The sequence below is a fragment of the Sturnira hondurensis genome, unplaced genomic scaffold (assembly GCF_014824575.4).
Source record: "Sturnira hondurensis isolate 20B ecotype Veracruz unplaced genomic scaffold, ASM1482457v3 Scaffold0009719, whole genome shotgun sequence".
NCBI classification, from domain to species: domain Eukaryota; kingdom Metazoa; phylum Chordata; class Mammalia; order Chiroptera; family Phyllostomidae; genus Sturnira; species Sturnira hondurensis.
Window position 1 is genome coordinate 1,253,332 of NW_028082350.1, and position 12,795 is coordinate 1,266,126.

Below are 12,795 nucleotides of genomic sequence, written 5' to 3' on the forward strand. Positions count from 1 at the left end.
AAATAAATGCTCAAGCATTTGCATTTCCAACCCTGCACCCTAAAGTATTGCTACCAATTCCTTTCACTCACAATCTTGTTCAAACAGCTCTTTTGAAACACTTCCTTCTCCAACACAAATAGGTCAACTAGATTAAAATCTAAACGAAGGACAAAACACTCCTCTCTAAATTTTTTCCCCCCCAGCAAAACCTGGGTCTTACTTGATTCCCTGCAATTTTTCTCTCCCAGTTTGAATATAAACTGAAAAGTTGTTACAGAGTAAAGTATCATTTTCAGCCTGAATTCTGAAAAGTTATTAATAAACTCACTCCCGCATTGGGCATGCCCAGAATTCGAGGGGAAATCTGCTTTCAAGTTGTTCACATGGCCCTGGACCAGATGCTCTAAGGTGGCCGGGAACCGCAGTCTTCACGCACTTAGCAGATTTCTGGCTCTCTATCAGGGACTAAGAAGTTTATTTGAAGAAATGAATCATTTCCTTCAAAATATCCTTTACCCTATTTACATGCTTGCATATTCCTTCCATTTTGTTTCCCCTCTACAGCTTTACTAAAAGAATTAATTATCTAGGAGAACAGGAACATACAGTAAGTACATCTGAGATACAGGATGAGAAACAGTATGTCATCTATTAGGCCTGGCTAAGACCAGCAGCTGATGCTAAATGGGAAGGAACATGCACCAAATGTTTTTTAATCACAAAGTTAGTAATTAATTGCTCTTTAAAATACATTTTATGCTTTTTTCTGTCTGTGTACATGAAATGCACATTTATTACATGCCAAAAATTACAACATTATGGTTTAAATGTGACTGGCACGGAAGTCCGGAAATCAGAGTTAATGTTCCCACAGCGACTTTAATTCTGTCCGTGTGCACACACAGAGCCGTCATCGCCTTCCGTTCCCGGATCATACATATAGATGGAGTGGGGAGGGAGGCTAACGACCCATATCCTCAACTGTAGTTACAGGAAAAAACAAAGGACAGAAGCTGTGCCCCTTTCCACCATGTGGACAAGAACAATGTCCCTGCGCCCGGCGTTGTGTAATCGGGATGAAAGAATCTGCTGTGATGCCCCCACTTAAGGGACAGTTTCTGTTGCTGTGGGAACCTGAACTTTGCATTTCCTGACTTTGGGGTAATTAAAATGTCAGCCTTAATGTGGCATTAATGGAGTTTGCCATAAAAAATCCTCTTTGCTTTGTTCTCTAAAAAATTGCTTAAAAGTTCAAACTGAACGAAGTGTACTACAATTTTTAATCTCAGGGACTTGGACGGGCGAAGCAAAGGGCTGGGGGCGGGGGAAGGCCCGTGAAGGTGGACAGCAGGGCAAGCAGAGGGATGAGCCCACCGGCCTTCTGACCAGGGCTCATCCCCAGCAGAGTCATGCTACCTACAGAGCTAAAGTTAAAGCCACCCACACAGCATTTTGGTAATGTGTAAAGGTTAAATTAAAAATAAATAAAAACTGCTAATGTGTAAGTGCATCTTGGCAAGGACACACAAAAATAAGACAGTCTGATGAGACCAGTGCAAAACGTGGGGAGGTAAGTAACCACGGGTGGCGGCTTCAAACAAAAGTGAGACAACGGCGTCAGTGGGTCCACAGTCAAGAGTGGGGAGGATTGCCCAAGGGGGAAGGGTCACTCCTCCACTCCCTTCGGGTGGGGGGGCTTATTTTGGGAAAACTGATGTGGAAGAAATACGCAAGTGCAAGCTGTCTCTCACGTACATATGACTGTGACGCTCATCTGGATATGTCCAGGGAAGGCTTCTCCTGGAGAGCCTCCTCTGCCTTCCTGGTCTAGCCCTGCTTTAGCACTTGAAGGGAGAACTTGGCTCCTCAGCCTTTTCATAGGGTAACTGTCCTGTCAAATACCTTGGGATTTTGTACCTGTTTCAGAACTCATCTTAACTCCTTCCATTTATCCTGGTCTGAGTTTGTCTGCATTGGACTCTCAGAAACGGTGTAGAGGCAAAAACCTGGGAGGTGATGGGGGAATGGTACTAAAAGGAAATTGTTAGTGTGTGCCCTGAAAAGCAGCACACATCTCAGTAGCAACACTAACCTCATCATCTCACAACAGACAGCACTTCTCAACCACATTCCTTCTTGTTTTGAATATTGCTGGGATCTTTGGCCAGATTTGAAGTGGCTCAGCTGGTTAAATAGTTCACTAAGATTTCAGGGGGTCAGACTCATCCTCTTTGCTCTACAATTTGGCCTGTGCCCAACAGCACTGTGGCTTACCCACCCTTACCAGTGCATACTCAGAGCTGACTTTTCTTTGGTGGGGATGTTTCCACATCGTGTTTTACAACCCTGTCACTGATGTGAATAGTTGCATATTTTTAAGATGTCTTGTTAGAGCCAGGAATGCCATCTCTGGGCTTGGAACAGAGAATTCAGGCTGTTCACAGCGAGGGCAAAGCCACAGACATCCTCAGTATCTGAAAGAGTTAATCACTGAGCAAGTCATTCATCTACCTGGCTGTCAATTTTCTCAGTTTTCTCATCTGTAAGCTGGGAAGAGTTATAATGACTGACAGGAAACGGGCGTTAAAGCGTGACTAAGAATAATTTTGCTAAACACATGACAAATGAAAAGGTGCTGTGAAAATTCAGGCACTTGTGAAAGCTTGGAACCCCGTGCACTGGTGGAATGTTTCTGAAGTTCAAGAGACTCGCAAGTCAAGGGCATTATTTTTAAATGCGCCAAATCTGTTAGTTCTAAACAGAACTGAATAATTTACCTCAAAGAAATTAAGCTTTTAAATTAATCTATGGTAAGAGTGACATTTGAAAGTAAAAACGAAATAAATAAAACAAAGAAAGTAAAGGAAAAATCCTCTTAAATGCAAGAAGAGCATCCAGAAATTTTAACAGCTTAAAATAAATCTCTTTCCTGTCTTCTCTTAAGCAATCTCCAAACGGCCAGATTTCTGCGAATCTTTCCTAAAAACAATTTTCTTCTAACTGTAAGCTCAAATCAGGACAAACTACAATTTGAATCTATTTGGAGGAAAGTATAATCAATTTAAACAACAGGTTGGAGCACAGAGGACTTTCACATCTTAATGGGAAAATGAAAATGACTTTTTGAACAGCTGGAGATTGGGCTTCTCCCCCCCCCCCCCCCCCCCCCCCCGGACACCCTGCCGNCCCCCCCCCCCCCGCCCTGCCCCGGACACCCTGCCGACTGGCCCCCTCGGCGTGAGGAGCAGTCATGGCTCCGTGCTCGTCTGGTTCCCTGTGCATGTCTCGTGCCAAGGCCTGGTGGGAGGACGCTCACAGTCAAGTACATAAGTGATGCCTGGTGCTGCTCCTCCTAGTCAGAAAAACATTCCTTTTGCTGCAACAGGGGACTTCTGGGCTAAGGCCATTCTATGTAATCTTCCCCATAAGGTGTGGCACAAAGNCCCCCCCCCCCCCCGCCCTGCCCCGGACACCCTGCCGACTGGCCCCCTCGGTGTGAGGAGCAGTCATGGCTCCGTGCTCGTCTGGTTCCCTGTGCATGTCCCGTGCCAAGGCCTGGTGGGAGGACGCTCACAGTCAAGTACATAAGTGATGCCTGGTGCTGCTCCTCCTAGTCAGAAAAACATTCCTTTTGCTGCAACAGGGGACTTCTGGGCTAAGGCCATTCTATGTAATCTTCCCCATAAGGTGTGGCACAAAGCCAGGCGATGAAGGTCTGTGCACAAGAGCTCCAGGCCCTTCTCCACAGGAACAGGCTACCTTCCTGGTAGGTAGGGGCAGTGTGCACATGTCTGTGGGCTCTGTGCCACGCTGTTTTCCAATTCTTCCTGTAATTACCATTAGGCCGGAGACTGCCAGGCAAGAAGGGCCAAGGATGTTACTACTACAATGGCCCACAGAACACAGTCGTCCCTCTGACCCCAGATTTCTCTAGAGAAGTAGCAATTGTGTACAAATTACTCAGGCCATAGAGACTTGGATGTTCTTACTTCTTGTTTCATTTTCTAGTGACATCTGGAGTGTGGTCTCAGCCCAGCCAGAACAGAACAATCTTCCTTCACCCCAACCCCAACCCGAGGTCTTGTCCCCTTGTGTACAGGCTGTTATGAAGAAAGCAAGTAGGGAATGGAATCTCCTAGACTCATCCACCTCTTGCAGGGTTTACATTTGTTTTGCCAGAATAATGATACTAGAAAATTAAGAATCTCCTTTCCTAATTCATAAGCTATGCTTCTGTGGACAGAATAAATGGAGTCTGTTTTATTTTGGAAAATAAAAATTTCTTGGTTATTCTAAAGAAGAATATGCCAACTCCTAGCCTGTTACCATGTTTCCTTTATGGAGACAAGTTTAGAACAGTTGCTGGATATCTCAAGACAAAAGGAATATTCTTTCAGATTGGACCCCAAAGTTTTCCTATTCCTTTCCTTTGTCAACACCTGAATTTCTTTTCTCTCTGGAGTATTGGGTTACGTTGCAGAAAGAGAATGAAGTCTCCTAAATGTGATTTATCAACTTTCTTAAAACAGAATTTAAAGAAGTGACTCCCAGATTAGTGAGAAAACAGCAAAACCAAACAGCAATGTAGTGATCACAGCAATGGAGTGATTTCAATACCAATGATCCCATTAAGCTGCCCATTTCCAAATTTAGTCTGTAGGCAGTTTTTTTTAATTAAAAATTATTTTTAACCTGAATTCTTATTGGCCATGTGAAGTCTGGGTGGCTTCTGAATTCTTGGAAGCCATTCTCTTTTCTTCTGTAAATTTATGCTATCCTTTAACCACTTCAAAATAAATTAAAAACTGGAAAGACAGAAATGCAGCCAAGCTGCATGAGTCTCCAATAACTAATGCAAAGCTGACTTGTGTTATGTAATTTCATGATGGGCGTTTCCTCGCATCTACCCTGCCTTCAGAGGTCCATGTCTGGTTGCTCGGTTAAGCCGTGGTGGAGATGCTGTTATTCCGATCATGGGGACAAAGGAATAATAAGAAAGCAGCAACACAACGTCACAACTTCTTTTTCTGAGTTACTGTCATGAAAGAGAATGCGGTTTGTGTAATCATTTGGACTTTTGGGGACAAATGGCTGGTCACCCGCTTTCAAAGCTCCAGCTTTGAAAATATAGATGTTGGCTGAATCAAAATGGTGGCAAGTTACTACTTTGCCATTGGCTACTTTAGAAGAACAAATGGAAACAGCTTATTCTGAATGCAAAAAAGCCAAAACCCAGGGGAGAAGCATGCTCCAAGCACCGCGAAGACACCATCACCTTCCTGGTGTACTCACAATCAGATGACCCGGTGTGAGCGTGAGAGTTTGTCAGTGAATGTGTTGAGTGGATGAGGGCCGGGTCTGGAGACAAAACAGCTTCAAAGTTCAGGCAGGGAAGGCCCGGCTTGGCGCTGGATCCACCCGGCTGAGTAATCTCATTCTCCTCAGATGCCTTCTGGTTTTCAGCTGTCTTGGGTTTCTTCCTGAAAATAAACAAAGGGCCCTTTGAAGGAACTGACTGCATATTTGGGAAAAGGCATTTTTAGAATCTGTTAAAGATAACTTGATTTTTTTTCTGAGGGGGGATGGGAGGGAGTCCAGTATGTCCCTTGTTTTAAAACAAGCTGATTCTTGTTTTTTTTTTTCCCTCCAGTAATGGCCTAACTGGGAACACATGAAAGCATATGGGCTGAGCAAACAGCACCACATTTGGACTCTGTTGGCTGCATAAAAAGACCCTGTCCCAGAACTTTAGACAGCTTGAGCTACGTATGGCTGACATTATCCAAGAAAGCATCCTCTTTCCCCCCTTAAGAGTTTTAACATGGTCTGGAAAAATACTAGTGGGTGTTTACCGTTCTAGCATTTGTCAGGAAGCTTAGAGACAGGACCCGTGGAGTAATGGGAGGAGCACTGGACTGGGAGTCAGGAGACTTGAGCTACGGTACTAGCTGTGCCTCTAACTTGCTGTGTGGCCTTGGGCACCTCACTTCACCTCTCTGGGCTTCAGTTTCCTCATCTGTAAAATAAAGGGCTTGGATTAGAAGGCCTTAGATGTTCCTTCCAGCTTTCATTCCTATGCATGGAACACATTATGAACATTCAACTTTCTTGCAGTTTCACTAGATTTTATTTTAGATCTACACACAATCTCAAATCACAATCTAAATCTGCAGGCTGCACAGATGACAGGGGGTAGTGATGGAGGTTTTTATTGAAGTAGCAAAGGAAAAGTGAAAAGAAGAGCTTATATTCCAATAGGTAGAGGGAAGGTGTCACATGGGTGATGATTCCAAACTCATTACTCATCCAAAGCTTAAGATTCCCTTTGTTCTTAACTTAGTGCTCGACTCTTGGGTACAGGAGTGTGACTGTGTGTTTGAGGTTTGACAAAGAGATGGGTAAAGGGAATTAGAGAGTAATTACTGCTAAATGTTATTTGGGGTAAGGAATAGGAAGTGAAAGAGCTCAGCCTCCGGACAATGCAACTGATATATAAATGAACACTTAGCTTAGACCGAATGTACCCTAGGTCTCAGCCACACTCGATTATTAATCACACCCTAAAAATTCTCCTCAGTATCCTTGGCTTTCTGCCCTTTTCTATCATTATATGCATGGTGACCAGAGAAAGGGCTTTGTTATATTTTGGTAGAAGATTATATGTGGTACAAAAGTTGGTGTAAATAGAATTGTTTCCATGTTCTCCTCGTTTCTATAAGCATGGCAGTGGACTTGTCACACAGAACATTTTCTATTGGAATGTGTTGTATTGGGTAGTTAAATACGCCCTGACAGAATATGGTGTTATGATTACCACGCTGAGTTTCTGGTCAGTAGGTTGTGAAATATAGTACGCTTTTTCAGAGGNTTATATGCATGGTGACCAGAGAAAGGGCTTTGTTATATTTTGGTAGAAGATTATATGTGGTACAAAAGTTGGTGTAAATAGAATTGTTTCCATGTTCTCCTCGTTTCTATAAGCATGGCAGTGGACTTGTCACACAGAACATTTTCTATTGGAATGTGTTGTATTGGGTAGTTAAATACGCCCTGACAGAATATGGTGTTACGATTACCACGCTGAGTTTCTGGTCAGTAGGTTGTGAAATATAGTACCCTTTTTCAGAGGGCGTGCAGCAGAGATGGCAAGGTAAAGATGAAAACAGAGGAAAAGCTTTCAGGCGTATTTTTCAGTTGGGAGGAAGCCGATACAAGAGAAAGAACAAATTGGAATGCTTTACCAACTGTTTGTTGAGTGGGTGACAGGGGAACTAACCTCAAATTCTGAGTGTCTCCACAGACCCCCAAAGACCTGGTTTCTGGTTTCCACTTCAATGAGGTTCCCCAAGATGAAAGTCTCAGCGCCCAACTCCCTCTTCTTTTTCTATGAAAACCAACACCTCCCCTGAGGTCCTTATTTCTATCACCACCGTCTGTCAGCAGGTTGGAGACCATGGGGTCACACACCTTCCTCTGCCTTAGAGTCAGTTCGGCAAGTCCTGAAAACTCTGCTTCCTCTATGTTTCTCACATCCATCTGTCCTTTCCATTTCCACTGCGATAACGGAACACTTTTTATTTAGGCCGTTGCGTACTTCCTGGCTCTCCGCCTCCTCGACCCCTACAGCTCCACTTCTCTGGTGGCCACGCCGGCCTGACCCTCCAGGCACGTTCCACCTCTGCTTCTAGCTTGGCTCCTACAGGCCCTACATGTTGGCCATACCAAACCCTCAAATTCCTTGAATATTTCCAGAACATCCTGGGGAATCTTCATCCTTGTTCAAATAATTTCTCTTGCTTTAAATGCCCCTTTTTCTACGGTTGAAGCCCTATTTATCCTTTATGTTTATTAAATGTTGTCTCCATCTTATAACTGTTGATTTCTCTCTACCAGATGGGACTCCTTTCTCTCAAATGCTCCTCCCTCCCATCTTTCTCTGACATCCCCAAACACTTTTTACTTCTTTTATTTTACTCACGACATTTTGTCTCAATAATGGTTATTTATGTGCTTATCCCCCCTCCATGATGCTGGGAACTCTCGGAGGGTGAGGCAAGGTCCTCGCTGGTTTTGAGTTCCCTGTGTTCATGCACTGTTTCCGTCTTTCTCCCCTCCCACCACCCATTCAGTCACGTATTCATTCCAAACACTCACTGTGTGACCATGACATTCCAGCGTGGGTTAGGGAATTAAAACAAGGCTGGTTTTTGCCTTTCCAGAATTTGCTCTCTAGTGTATACTGTTAAGCCAAAGAGTGTAGACATAGCTATCATCCAATACATGCTTGTTGATAAAATGAAATGGAGCAGAAATGAAAGTATATTTTGAGGACAGTCAGAGTCTGAGTTCCAATTAAGTTTCCTACTCTTTATATAGCAGTGAAATCTACCCCGAGTGGCTGCTTTTACTCTGAATCCATGAAGGGCACTTGGTAAAAGTAGGGCCACGTTGCTCACAAAGTTAGGCTGATCCTCAGGACTCATTTAGATATAGGAATGAAACACTGATGACATCTCGCTTAACAGAAAAAAATGTTTATCTCTGCTGCTCTCAGACAAGGCCCAGGCTAGTTCCAGATGTGTGCTTCAGGGAAGTAAAGCCCTCTTCCAGAAATGAGTGCATGACCAACGGTACTCTTTTCTTTTTACGAGTGCACAACTTGTACTGTTCTTTACATAAAGGCCCTTGCTTCCTTCCCTAGATCTGATACTGCTTCCTACCTGACACCTTGCACTGCACCCTCTTGTTTGTTGTCTCAAGGATCACCTTTGGGGAACATTCATAGCACAGAGGCATTGGAACCACCTTCATGAACAGAAAGTAGGAAAAACTCAACCTTCCTTGGTTTATACCCCCGCCTGCCTAACTTGTCTTTATGCCACTGGACTATCTCCCAACTGCACAGATAACAGAGAGCCACTCACTGCCTTTTGAAGCAATTCATTCTCCATCTCACCTTCTCTAATAGTCCTTTTGGACTCTTTTTTCCAGAGTTGAGAAATACTGAGATATAGCCTCAGTGTTTGTCTACGAATGCACAGGTTCTGTTATTTTGACCCCAGAATTGCAGTTCACAGTTTATTAAGAGGGAAAGAGCAATTCCTACACTAATTAATTGAGAATATCTTCTTTGGTTGAGTAAAAAGAATTATACAAACATGGTATCTAAGAACCAGTCTCTCCAAGCCTCTGTGGCAGTGCATTATTCCCTGGAGCCTTTAGAGGGCAGCAGCACACCAGCTGACTCCAGACAGCATTTCAAAGAGGCAAAGTCCCTACCAGACCAGAACCTTCCTCCTGGTCACCATGCCAAAGGTTGGTTTGCCAAGCTTTGGCCGCTCAGTCTCTTTCTTTCTTTTCAGTTCTCAGCGCTCGCTCTTGCTCTCTCTCTCTCTCTCTCTCTCTCTCTCTGTCTCTGTCTCTCTCTCCCCAGAACCCCTCTTCCCTCCTTCCCTCCCTCAATGTTAAAATTATACACTCTGATGAAGTCGCCCCTCAACCGGAAAATGAAAGCTCCAATGAAAAAGTTAGACAAGCCAACAACAACAAAGAAAGAAACTGGGAGAAAGGGGAAAGGGGGCTGGTGAGGGGGAAGGATTTAAGAACAAGAAAAGGGCAGATGTTTCGTAAATATATGCAAAGCAAAACTGGATGTACCCTGAACACTTCCATAGAGAAACAGACCAATCATTGTGCACTTCCTCCTGCCACACTGGTGGGAGCTCAGCATTCAAAAAAAAAGTGTGGCCGCAGGCACCTGCCTTTCAACGGTTAGTTCTGACCATTTTGACCGAGTATCTCCAAATTGTCCAAAGAGAACAAAAATATTTTCATCTCCCTACTGCAAGCATTTCTGTTACGAGAAAAAGAACGGGAAAGGCATTTTAGGTGACTGGCGGCTGGGTTAGCCAGCAGGACCTTCTGGTTTTTAACTCTCACCATGCCGGCCCCAGTAACAAGTTTTAGGCTGAAACGTAGCAGTGAGAAAGATGTTGGCTTTTTCTGTACTAGACCATATTGTATGTGGAAAGAAATATGCATTAAAACATATTGATGAGATGGTAGGTATCACGCATGTGAAATGCATGGAAATCAACCAGATCGGTGGCATTTGATGTATATATTTCACACTTCTTTGCACATATTGCACACACACAGTGATGGCAATGCTTTCTGCAACATATGGAAAATAAATATTTTATCTGTGTGAGCTCTTATCAGTCTCCAGGGTCTGTTGAGAGAAGAGTGCCGTCTTCTATCTCCCTCTCCCAATTTTCTCTCTTCACTGGGCTCCCACCCTCTCCTACACATTAACATGCCTTTCACTCATCAGCCTGGTTGGATAGAAAAGAATTAGTAAGAACCTCCTTTTGATTAATAATTACCTAGTCATTAAATCATGATAATTTAGACCAACTATCCCCCCCCACCCCTGCCAATCTTACTCTCTTTCCCAACAGTACAGTGGGAACAGCTTAGTAGAGTGTTTGGGGATGGGGTACAGGGCAGAGGGAGGCAAACCAGCCCACAGAGGCCTGGTGGCAGAACTGAGTTCCACCATCTAGTAGCTGTGCGTTCTAGATGGATTACCCTGCTTCTTTGGGCCTCAGTTTCCTTATCTGCTAAGTAGAAATAATGATACCTACCTTCAAGGGCTGATGTGAGAATTATGTAACATAATTCATGTCAAGTGACTGGCATAGTCCCGGGACATGGTCAGTGCCCAAGGGTGGTAGCTCTTTCCATAGACAGCGTCATTTCTGTGGTTTGTCATTTCAGCTAGCTACAGCAGGGTGCTTCCTCTACCTTAGCAATCTTTCTTAATATTTAGATTTGGGCAGAGGCGAGTGCACGGTAATTGTAGCCCGGGTGGAAAGAATGCTAGGGTAAGCAACCCCTTCTTGAGCACTTTCATCTTACTGCATCGCCCTCCTGACACCTTCTTTCCGTCCCCGGGTTTGTCACTGCTGCGGCTACACCAGGGGCTGCTCCAGATACTGGCTGGGGTCAAACAAGCCGCTCTGGGCCTACAGAAGCCCATCACACGTGAGCATGGCGGTCTCTCAATGAAAACCAACCTTTGGCACTCTCTCTCATCACATGTTCTTACAATTTGTTCTTTCACTACTTGGTGTAATGTTCTCAGATCCATTTAAGATGTTTTTATGTTTAAAACATTGTATTCTCTCAATTTTTTAAACCTTTTTGGCAAGGCTCATTTAGAGTGTTTTTCAATGTATCTCTCCCTCACTGTTATCAGTCGGGATCCTGGCAACAAACAGATGGCACACTCAAAGGTTTTAACTGAAGAGAGTTTAATGAAAGGACCGTACACTGAGGTACAGATGAGGCTAAGTGAACCTCAAGGGAAGGTGGAGCATCAGGGAGTAGCAGTGGCGGGAAGCTGTTAAATCTCAGCTTTAAACTATTAAGCCGGACCTGGCCTGCAGCTTAGCTGCATTGCCCCACAGACCGAAAGGTTGCAGGTTCGATTCCTGGTCAGGGCACATACCCAGGTTGTGGGTTTGACGCCCCCGTTGGGATGCGTACGAGAAGGCAACCAATCGATGTTTTTCACACTGAAGGAGCAAGGGAAGGCATGGAGTTCTCTAAGTCGAGCCTGAACTGGAACTGAAAAGGGGGTGGGAGTAATACATGCCACGACCTCACTTTCCTCCTACTCTCAACGTCTCTCATTGTTGTCTCCTTTAGGTCAAAGTGGAAGGGAAGCCAGAGGAGAAGGCAGCTGGGCAAAGGAGTTCAGAGAAGTCAGCCTCCTGGGCCACAGATCAGGGCAAAGAATGGTTGTGGGGTTGTGTGTGTGTGTGTGTGTGTGTGTTGGGGGCGGCGGGAGACTAATAGGCATGCCTGTTCTTTCCCTCTTCATTCCTTCACCCTCTTCCTCTAATTTCACTGTCTGGGATGAAAGACGCAGCAAAATTAAATGAAAGATTTCTCTTTTAGCGTCCACATACCTTTTCTGTCTGCTTGGCATTTACAGAAGAAAACCGAATGTAAGCTCGATGCAAGCAGATACTTTTGTTTGCTTGCTGCCGTAACTCTAGTGCCTGGAAGAGGGCCTGGCACACAGTAAATGTCCAGTACGTTTCAGCTGATCGAGCAAGTACTCTCGCCTCTGCTGTGCCAGACACCACCTGTACATTCCCTCCTTTAATTTCCACAACAGTCCAGGCCAGTAGGCAGGACCACTGAGCACAGTCAGCTGGGTGGAATGGGAGCAGGCAGGTTTTAAAATCTAGCACTCGCCCCTTCCTACCCACCCCCAAGCCTGGAGATCTGGCCCGGGGCATTGTCAACCCACAGCAAGGGACATGTTTTTGTAATTGGTCCATGTTTTTTATACTTTAATCACCTTACTGCTGGTTGCACCTAGCAAGTCTTTAAGTTTTATTACTGTTTGTCTTTCACATATGAAGGAGCTGAATTTCTGAAAAGCAGAGGCTACAAGGATTAGACCGAATCTGTCCATTCACTAGGACCTGTGAAATGTGGAAGCAGGCACTGGCTTTCTGCACAGGGGAAATACTTCCAATGGTAGAAGAGGACGCTCACTCGTGGGCTGCCTGGTGGTTTTCAGGAAACCTTAGGTTCTGATTTCTGGGTCTGGATCTAGGTTCTTTGTAGCACAGGAAGGTAGGAGTGCTAATGACTCTGTCCTCTCCCAAAGGGTCCAGAAACTCTGAAGCCCATCTGCATCCTGGTACGGCTGTGTTCTAGCACAACACAGTCACTCTGTGATGAAGAAAAACTCAGAGAACTAGGCTGGTGTGAGTTTTTCTAAGGCACACCTTG

At 44.6% G+C, this 12,795-nt stretch overlaps 1 protein-coding gene across 13 annotated transcripts in view; it reads right to left on the bottom strand.

Annotated features, from left to right (window-relative positions):
• Positions 1 to 12,795, bottom strand: part of ZBTB20 (zinc finger and BTB domain containing 20) — an 826,710-nt gene that overhangs the window by 47,294 nt on the left and 766,621 nt on the right. For all 13 annotated transcript variants that reach the window (XM_037057415.1, XM_037057412.1, XM_037057413.1 and 10 more), the window contains 2 exons: positions 5,835 to 5,998; positions 5,275 to 5,462 (listed from right to left, as the gene is read on the bottom strand). In XM_037057415.1, the coding sequence (XP_036913310.1) occupies positions 5,275 to 5,462; positions 5,835 to 5,845 (199 nt within the window). In that variant the 5' untranslated portion in view covers positions 5,846 to 5,998. The remainder of the gene's footprint in view (positions 1 to 5,274; positions 5,463 to 5,834; positions 5,999 to 12,795) is intronic.